The sequence below is a fragment of the Penaeus monodon genome, chromosome 18 (assembly GCF_015228065.2).
Source record: "Penaeus monodon isolate SGIC_2016 chromosome 18, NSTDA_Pmon_1, whole genome shotgun sequence".
Taxonomy (NCBI): domain Eukaryota; kingdom Metazoa; phylum Arthropoda; class Malacostraca; order Decapoda; family Penaeidae; genus Penaeus; species Penaeus monodon.
This window is the reverse complement of record NC_051403.1, coordinates 7,591,555-7,602,548: the sequence shown is the minus strand read 5'-3', so window position 1 is coordinate 7,602,548 and position 10,994 is coordinate 7,591,555. Positions and strand designations below refer to the sequence as shown.

At 33.1% G+C, this 10,994-nt stretch overlaps 1 protein-coding gene across 1 annotated transcript in view; it reads right to left on the bottom strand.

Moving 5' to 3' along the window:
- LOC119584212 (3-hydroxyisobutyryl-CoA hydrolase, mitochondrial-like) overlaps nt 1-10,487 on the bottom strand; it is a gene marked incomplete at its 3' end in the record, with an annotated part of 33,796 nt that extends 23,309 nt beyond the window's left edge. Inside the window, 7 exon segments of the mRNA XM_037932723.1 lie at nt 2,458-2,632; nt 3,589-3,699; nt 4,279-4,430; nt 4,698-4,871; nt 6,696-6,854; nt 7,461-7,699; nt 10,434-10,487. Of these exon segments, the coding sequence (XP_037788651.1) occupies nt 2,458-2,632; nt 3,589-3,699; nt 4,279-4,430; nt 4,698-4,871; nt 6,696-6,854; nt 7,461-7,698 (1,009 nt within the window).
- Nucleotides 10,488-10,994: the final 507 nt, after the last annotated feature.

Here is a 10,994-nt window from a genome sequence, read left to right as displayed (position 1 = left end):
TCTGGACTACACACTACTTCTAATGAATTATTCATAAATAAAAGAAAATAGTGTATTAATCAAATCACATATGGCTAAATAAAATATATCTACATGATGTGAGAAAAACTGAAACTGAGAATATCTGGTGTCCTTTTTCTGAATCAATATTTCAAAGGCAATAAAGAAAATATATAACAAATAAATTAAAAATCATTTTTAAAAATCTGCAAAATACCTAAACAAAAATTAAGGTAGTAACAAGAAAAGACAAGGAATTTAGGTTACCAAAGAACAGAAAATTAACAATATTCCCTAATAAAAATAATTCTAAAAAATAATGATTAGTACTTTCACCACTGCATAACAATGCTAAATAAATCAACAGTAAGGACTACAATAAACTAGTAATAAACTTCAACAAAATAAGACCTACAACAGAGAAAAAATACAAAAACAATACTGGTTATAATCATTAAGTAACAATTACAACAAAAATATGTAGCAAAAGCAATGACATAATAACAAATGCCATACTAATAAAATAAGAATAACTTTTATAATGAAGATAGCATCATCTGCAATAATGATGCTACAAAGAGTAATACCTATAAAGAGTAATATCGATGGTAATATCAATTAAAAGGAATAATAAAACAAACACACACCTGCAGGTGCACGCCCGCACGCACACGCACACACACACCTCTCATTCACTCATTCCCTCACAGACACACCGACACACCACACACAACACACAACACACAACACATACATACATACATACATACATACACACACACACACACACACACACATATATATAATACAAAAATCTGGCAAATCACTGATGTTTTTCCAATAAAAAAAATTCTTATCACTTTCACTCCAACTCCTACACATATCTTAAAGGTCTTCTGGGGAAGCAACAACGGGAATGATCTCCTCTTTCTTTGCAATTTTCATCAAATATTATCTCGCTGGCACAGCAGTAGTACCTTTCCTTGTCTTTTGGTCTGGTCATACTCAAGAGCTGAAGCCCAGACACTGACTGGCACCCAAGGTGGATATTCTTAAAGGGCTGGTAAGCTGCAGTATTGATTTTACGTGGGAAGTCACCTGCCTTTTGATGAACCTTTGACTTCTTGGCAATTGTAAGATGAGGCTGCATGGGTTTTTCGTCAGGTAAACACACGCTCGCCCTTGAAAATATCTGGCGCACTTCCTTGGCTAATTTGATCAATCTAAAGTAATGTTCATCCTCTCTCATCCTAGCATAAACTACTCTATCTGAAAAGCTCCCTATCCCCGAAAATGTCATCTGTATAGGGCCTTTTTCAAAATCTTCTTTCAATCTATCCCAGCATGTATCTAATGCTGAGGATGCAATGGAGAGAGCAATATCACTGTCAATGTACATAACCAGCACTGTAATGTGTAAAGACGCTACATCAATCAGAGTCTGATATAAACTGGGATCAGATGCTATAATAGCCTCTTGAATCCTCACAATTGCTCTATGAATTTCACAATCTGAGACTCTGATACCAACAAAATAATTTGGTCTTGGGCTTTTCCTGAGAATCTTCCCATCATATGCAGTTTCCCATAAGCTTTTATTTTTCCCCTGGCCTCGCTTCCTTTTCTTTCCTTTGGGTACATCTTTACCACTGCAAAAAGGGCCAGTATTGATTTCTGGTGTTTGAAATGGGATATCTTGAACTTCCTCTAATAAATCTAAACTGTCTTCTTCCACATGTTTTGGAGCAGAGTCGCTTTCAATAGATTCCTCTTGCAGGTGTTTTTTTGGCTTCGTTTCTTCTGCCCCAGTTGAATAATAATTACAAAAATGAATACACAAAAATTCATGCAAACTGCCATAATACTAGTAATAAAAGAAAAGAGCAAAAATTAATAATAATGATAACAATAATAAGAGCAATTATAATAATATTGTCAAAGGAACAACAACCATTAAAATAATATCAATAACAAGGATAATAAAAATAGTAATGATCATAATAATAATAAAAGAAAATAAATGATAACAGTAACAATAATAATAGTAGTGCTAAATAAAATAGCAATAATAACAATAATAATAATAATAATAATAATTATAATATTCATAATAATAATGACATTACTAACAATAAAAATAATGACAATAACAACTATACCAATAATAATAATACCAATGATAATGATAACAACAACAACAACAACAACAATAATAATAATAATAATAACAATAAAATTAATGTCATGATGATAATAGTAGCAATAACAATACTAATATTACTAAAAATACATAAAATACAAAAATAACAATATAGACATAAAAAAGACAACAATGATAATAATAATAATAATGATAAGTAATCATCATCATAATCACAGTAATCATAACCGGGGCATGACAACACAGCTAAGGATAGTAACAATAATAGATATACATATATTCTGCAAAACACTCACCTTCACTGAAGTCATGATCGTGGTAGAACCGCCATACCATTCGCAACTCCATGGTGAGGCATTCCTGGAGGGTAAGGTGTGCCCCTCGTTCTAACTGCTCGAAAGTCACCTTTAATGAGGTAGGGGACATTTTGCTCAAGATCTGCAGTTGCTTCTGTGCCCAATCTGATCCATCCTGTCCGAATTAGATAGTAAATGTTGATAAGTCCCCAGCTTTATCAAAAACACCATGTCATCTTGGGAAGTATATCTGTTTTCTCACACAGACACAAACAGTTATAGAAAGGTACAGATAGACAGATTGGCCAACATATAGAAAGAGATATAGACAGTCACAAATATGTAGATATATAACCAGGAAAGTTGTTTTTCTCTATCCAGCAAATAGGTATATATCAAGATGATAATCAGATGGTGAATATAGCAAAGGGCAAAAGTGGGGTACCATGTTACCAGTATGTAGAGTCAGCCTTTGTTCTTTAGTTTTTCTCCAAATGTTTGAATTTCGACCTCAGGTATAAGAGTGACAATGCTACAAAAATACTCCTTCACTACGACCATCCTGGGCCCACCATCTGCTGGCGAGGAGCAGAATCTATGAATAGACGAGGGTAACTCCAGCCACTCACAGTCAATTGTATGTTCAGCCAGTGAGCGTTTCACATCACCTGAGGAACTACTGGGAAGCCTCAGTCACACTCTGCCTTGCTGCACACATACTGGATTACACTCACAATCCAAGGATTTAATAGCTATTGCAATCTCAATAGCTTTTCATTTCGCATAAAAAATCTAAATTTCACCTATTGGTGAAGCAATTTGGGACCCTTTTTAAATGGCAAATAATTTTTTTTCTTTTTTACTTATAATTGCAAAATTTTATGAACACAAGTAAAAGGCCTCAAAAACCAGAACAAAAGCCATGTAATCATCACAGAGATAACATCTTTTAAACTTGATTATCTCACACCTAGGATTTGCTCGATAGGCCTTTGCTATTTTCAACATAATTTTTTCTAAGAGAGAAATCTGTCTTTTCATCCAACCAATAGATGTTCCCAACAAAAACTACTTTTCCATTACTTAGAATATAGTTTTAAACAAAAGTCTTATATAGGACAGTAGGCTTACTTTCTCAAGGTTTGAAATGATATCCTCAACACTACCGGCAGAGTAACAAGCCTTGATCTTTGGGAGCACGGGCTGTAGTGAGAATGGCTCATCCTTACTGAAGGTGGACTCCTGTAAGATAAAATATATAGCATCAACTTAATGTTATTACAAAATAAACAATCAAAATATACTCAGTTACACTAATGAAAACCAATACTGAAAATATTTAAAAAGCACAGATCAAGATTCAATAATGCTTATTGAATTCGAGCTTTAACCCATATTCTATCAACATAAAATATATAACAGTGTTCTTTACAGTAAAGTAAAAAATATACATATTAATAATAGAAAATTACACTATAAATCAATATTGCTAATTACCGTCCCCATCCCAACTGCACAAAAAATAATAACAATAGGACACACCTTTTAAATTTCAAATATCCATCAAATATACACTTCAAATTGAAATTTTAACCTCTTATTGCCATGCAGGCCTATAGACATCATGAAAATACAACTCCTCATAACAGGTACAGTTATAGGTGCCACGACACGCTAGAGCGAGTTGAATGGGAAGTTTTGTGGCAGACTCCCTGGTCAAATGGCTGGACCGTTCCAAGAAATCACCAGAAGCAGCGACGCCCAGAAATTTCTGGTACCATCACTGTAGGGTTAAAATCAAAGCCCAGATTTCTGGCTTACTTTGTGGAAGCTCTCAATGACTTGTGCGATATCCTCTGGGTACGGAGAGCTCAGCTTCAACAATGCCTCCTCCAACTCCCCTATTCTCGCAGCATCGCACACATGAGTGGCAACACCTGCTTTCAGTACATCTCTTCCTTTTAGTCTGTGACCTGAAATTGGAAAATTGTGTACATAAGTCTTCCACTATGATCCGTTTACTACCAAACTCAGCAACGCTTACACAAAATTTCACAAAATCAACTTTGTTGCTTCTCTTCAGACAATTTTTATTTAAATGAACAACCTGACTTACATTAAATCAAATATTTTCCAATCATTATGCATTTTTAGTTTTCAAAATGCTAAAAAAAAAAAATTAGAAAATATGTATAAAAAATATGTATACTAAGGAAAATATACAGATAAAATGCACACACCTGTAAGAGCTAAATACATTCCCAATCGTCCTCCCAGTCGAGGTAGGAAATGGGAACCTCCTACATCTGGGAAGAGCCCGATGGCAGTCTCTGGCATGGCAAACAGGGTGCGTTCTGTGGCGACTCGATAATTTCCATGAACAGACAACCCTACACCACTCCCCATTGTGATACCTGAAAGAATCTGCTGTTAAAATGCATTGATAATAGCTATTCTAATTAGAATATGCACCTCACTTGTTTGCTTTTCTATCCTGTACAAACACATTCCATAGCCCTGACATACTCAGATCTGTATAGTGCACTGGTCAAAATTCAGCAGAAGTAATTTTACCTAGTAATTTTTCTAAAATTTAAAAGTGGATGCATCACTTTAAAAAGGCTGGGAGCCATTATTCTATACAATTCAATTACCCCATTGCTGCTGAGAACACATACTATTTACAGTAACTTCGTATTGTGAATTTTGTTTGCAGATCAATGGCTCCACATGTGACCAGCCGGCGTGTGGCCAATCAGCAGGGTTACAATACCTCATGTGATTTCCCCTTCCCTTAAGTTTTTTGGAATTTTCTCTTTCTAGTGCCATTAATATGTTGTTGTTTTTTCTGACATTCTGATTATTATAACATTATTAACCCATTCAATCAGAATGATGTGACTATCGTGTCATGAAAAAAATTTACTTGAGGGGCAGGTCATGTGAATATGCCGTAATAGGAGGATTTGCCTGAGGGCCGGAGTGACTGGAACTTGTCATCATGAGAATTTTGGCTGAAGGCTGGGGTGACAGGAATGACTTGCCACAATGCAGAAAGCTCTTGCAGGGTGATTAGACTTTGTCGGGATTAGGAAGGGGCTTTTACATTATTCGCACTGAATTATATGGACTACCTAGAGAGACAATATGAAATATGTTCAAGGAAAACAGTCTACCACCATCTGGAGAAACCAAATAAAACGACAAAAAACTAAAAATGCTTATGCAAAAAAAATAAATAAATAATAATAATAATAATAACTTTGCGAAGGGAAATCACAGAGTTTTGTCACCACACACAAGTGTTCCTGCACACCCAGCCTACAAGCCACACACCTTTCAAAGTGGCTGCTTAAGTAAGTTTAATGCCCATATTTTGAGCCAAGTGCAGAGAGTGAAGCACTGAGATCCAAGGGGTTAACAATAGTGAGAGCAATAATAATAATCTTAATAATTCTAATAACAACAACCACAACAGCAATAATAATAAATTCTGAAAATCAAGGAAAAGGGGGTAAACAAGTGAAAAAGGTCAGACCAGTAATGAACTAAGTACTTGTGGAGCCATCTCTGTGTAAACATTAATAAACTAAAATGACAGTGCATAATATGGCATGTATTTTTGCCATCCTGGGATCAGTGAGTGAAAACAGTTCAGTTCATGCTATTGAGAAAAAAGTATAATTCTTTGACTAATTCACTTGAAAATTTACCATAGTTACAAACAAAACTAATTACGAAAGAACATGGTCCTTCATCATTTCCAAATAACAGATAAACCCAACTGTTATGTTTGTTATTCTCATTACACTACTTGTTTATATATGATGCCTGATGATAAGATCAAAGTGACCTTGTGATTTATCTATTTATCTTTCATTCTGTATAGTAAGCTCAAGGATAAGCACCTTGTCAGAAGCATCATGCTACACTAATTACAATTACTTTACATGTAAAGTTCTGTGGTTTTAAACATTTTCAGATACCAATGTGCAGTATTCCGTCACCCAAGTTGTAAACATCAAGCAACTTATTGCACTTATCCTAAAGAACTGGCACACTTCAATAAATCACCTAAAAAAATTTAAAAAATAAAATCACATACTCTCCATACGCTCAAAAATACTCTATTCCTATACACTATATTTTAAAAAATATCAAAATACTAACCCCGAGAATGCCTAAGAAAAGGGGAAAAAGAAAAAGATGAAAAAGAAAACTCAGTAGTGGTGAATTACCGTCAATAAGAGCAATGTACGGAATATGAAGCGTCCCAATAAGACAGTTGAGCATGTATTCTTCCCGAAAGAAATCTGGACCAATCTCCAAACCATTTGTTTTCCCCTCGACAATGGATCGCACATCTCCACCAGCACAGAAGGCTTTTTCTCCTGTCCCTGTATAAATGATATTAATGCTATATATAATTCTAAATGCTACATTTTAGGAGCATGCTAATTGTAAAATATAATTTTGTATATTTTCTATTGCCAAATACAATACTTATGCTTATTATGGAACTTAGGATATGTACTTTTTAATATTTTGCAAAAATAATAATCATTAATTTCTATTCTTCACTCAGCAAGAGAAAAGGATATTTTGACAGGTATTTACATAAACAGAAAAAGAAAAAAATCTCCAAGATAATTCTATATATAAAGGCAAACATCCCCACCACACATAATTTCTGTCTGTCCTTGTTGATCTGTCTGTCTGTTTGTCTCTGTCTCTTTCTATCCCACACACACACTTGCACACACACACACACGCACATGCACACACTCGCGTACTTGCACACACGCATATGCGTGTGAGACCTGGACCTCACACGCACACATGCATGCACACACACACACACACACACACACACACACACACACACACACACACACACACACACACACACACACACACACACACACACACACACACACACACACACACTCACACCCTACTGAGAAGGACTTCACAGCCTCTCTCCGACCAGGTTCCTCTCTTACCTTTGATAATCACCATGGACTTAGTATTCTCCCATTCCTTCAGCTTCGGGTAGATGAGTCGCACCATGTTGAGGTTGAGGGCATTGAGGGCCTTCGGTCTGTTCAGGGTAATCAGGCCTTTGTCCCCCACGTCCTCCAGTATTACCTCAGGTGCGCTGGAAGACATCCTCCTGCTTGAGATCAGCAGAGAGCGAAGTCCTGGCCTCACTCTCGAGGGCAGAAGCCTTGTCAGTACCATTCTGAAAGAAGGATTATGTCAGTACATTGTCCCTTTTATAACTGCAGCTACAAATTATATCAATTAAAACAAATAAAAATTAATATAAGATCATATGAAATAACTCTCTTTTGGAACATATAAAAAATATTTGTACAAGCCAGTCAAATTTCTGTTTTAAATTATAATGTAGGTAATAATAATCAATACAGGTAAAAAAAAAAAAAAAAAAAAAAAAAAAAAAAAAAAAAAAAAAAAAAAAAAAAAAAAATATATATATATATATAATATAATATATATATATATATATATATATATATATATATATATATATATATATATATATATATATATATATATGAGTAGTAAAAAAATAAATATAAATAAAAGTAATCCTCCTATTTTAAAATACACATCATATCAAAAAGGAACAAAAAATTAATATGAAAAATATTTCTACCCTGCTAGAAATTAATGTAACTGTATAAAAATGACATTATTTACTCTAAAAGCAAACCCATCAGAAGTTAAAAGCTATCAGAAAATATTATCTACCAGCAAAATTCCAAACTTGAATTGACTATAGTCGAATATACCTTAACCATTTATAACCATACTTGAAGTTTTAGAGAAAATACACAAATTAACTAAAAGCTAGGTAAAACACATATTTATCTAGCCTGTACTTACACACATACATGCACACAAACACACAGACACACACAGACACACACATCTATATCTATCTATCTACCTATATATATATATATATATATATATATATATATATATATATATATATATATATATATATATATATATATATATATAAATATAAACACACACATACATCTATATCTATCTATCTATCTATCTATCTATCTATCTATCTATCTATCTATCTATCTATATATATATATATATATATATATATATATATGTATATAAACACACACACAGACACACACACACACAGACACACACACACACACACACACACACACACACACACACACACACACACACACACACACACACACACACACACACACACACACACACACACACACACACACAAATAAAAAATAAAAAAAATAAATGAATAAAATAAAACACTCTCCATGTATTCTTCGGAGAAAACATTCAAATGCTAAACAGAGAAGTATTTTGGCCGATAATGAAAAGATTTTCCTCTTTCAAAGAAACAAGATTTAAGAAAATTTGTTTTACCTAACATCAAAAATAAAATAAACTTTGGAAAAAAAAAAACATACCACAAAAAAGTCCTTCTAATTGATCCCTGAGACAGCCACTAAAGCACAAAGACCTGGACTTTCTGAAGGAAGAATTAACACATTGTTTAAATGGACGAATCATTCATACCTCCAACCTCATAGCCAAGAAAATATGCACACAATACATTTGACTAAAAAAATAATTTATTCACATGCTATGCACCTGATGGACTGAATGACAAAAAAGATGAATGAGACATGGGGAAATATTAAAAAAGAAATTGTATAAATTATAAAAGAGAGGAGAAAAAAGAAGAAGAATGAACTGGGTAGAACACAGTAGAATTCCAAAGCTAATTATTATTCCACAATTATCCTTGTGTTTTGCATCTGACTACACATTTTAGCAATTTAGTGTCAACCATTATATATACTGGTAGGCAGAAGCTTGTTAATTTCCAATGCCACATAACGAACACGTCCAGGTTCTATTCCGCTGGCGTATATGTGGTGGACATTAGCTGGCCTTACTAAAGGTGCATAGATTGTTGATATATCGAGTTCAAGTAAGAGTATAAGAAATGGCTTATTTGTTTGTAGTGCTATAAAAAGTATACTGAGCTGAAAGATTGACTGGCCTTTCCTCTATGGAAATTCACCAAACATCACATTTTAAAAAATCTGTATATATAAAACTACCTACATGCTAATGCCTCAAATATTCAAATTCACCCTATTGAAATCTTGTCTCTATGAATTATTGTTGATACTGCTTCCAATTCGCTGTTGCATAGGTAACCAATACAAATTAATACTCCCAAAATATAAAAGACAGATATATGCTGGCCTTTGCAAAAAGAAAAAAACTCCTATGCTATAGTTATCGTTAGACAATACCGAGCTGTATAATTTTAAGGAAGCAACTTCGAAATTTGTAAAAAGCAATGAATATGCCCTTGAACTTGTAAATTTAGCCATATCTGCTGTTGGTCTTTGCACCTTTAATAGTAGGGCAAAGGCCTACAAACCTCGTTAAATAAATCCGTCACAAAAGGCTTTTTATTACTCCCTACTGATTTCCTACCAAACATGTCTCATATATGTTTAGCTTAGCATTTATCAACTTAATGATTCCATATAACATTTATCATGAATTTTATTGTTTTTCCAAATAGAAACTACCAATATTTTGTGGATATATTTGAGCAGAAAAAAAAATACGAGACAAACATGAAAGAAAAAAGAAAAGAAAATTTCATCTCATAATCAAAATTCCCTCAAGACATAAGATATCATCTAATCAACCAAAACAAAATAAAAAAAATATTAAATTATTTTTTTTCCTCAAACTCATTATATTTCTACAAACCGGTCATCTTCCACCTACAAAGAAAAACACAGACATGCATAGAATGACTCACTCCCCCGACTAATTCATTTAAGTAACTACATTCTAAGTTCCCTTTTGGTACATGACTCATCCTGTGAATACTTTACAAAAAGAAAATAAAAGCGACGCACTTTTTCTCTTGAAAAGTTTCCTGAACCACAATCAGCTGTTTCCTCTCATTCGAAAATGATTTTAGAAGAATAAAATAGTTCTGTTGTTGAGGAGAATATTTTGTATAACTATTTATTTTATTTATTTGTCATTATTACGATACTAATACAAAGATTTCTTCGAAAATTTATTAGAATCAAGGTAGTTCCATGTACTCGAATGCATGTGCGTTGCTATTTATATATTTTTGTGTATATCTTTGTGTAAATATTGTTATCATGATTTATGAACATCATTTATTTATCATCGTTATTTTTCGTTGCCCTAGAAGAATTGCCACCAGTGGTTTTGTATTATTATTATTATCATTTTTTTTTTTTTTTGGGGGGGGAACGGTACACTGGGTATAGTTAAGAAATTATATATATATATATATATATATATATATATATATATTAATATATATATATATATATATATATATATATATATATATATTTTTTTTTTTTTTTTTTTTTTTTTTTTTTTAACAACGGAGTTCATTGCGTAATGCAGTTCTATTAATATATTTTACCGTAGTA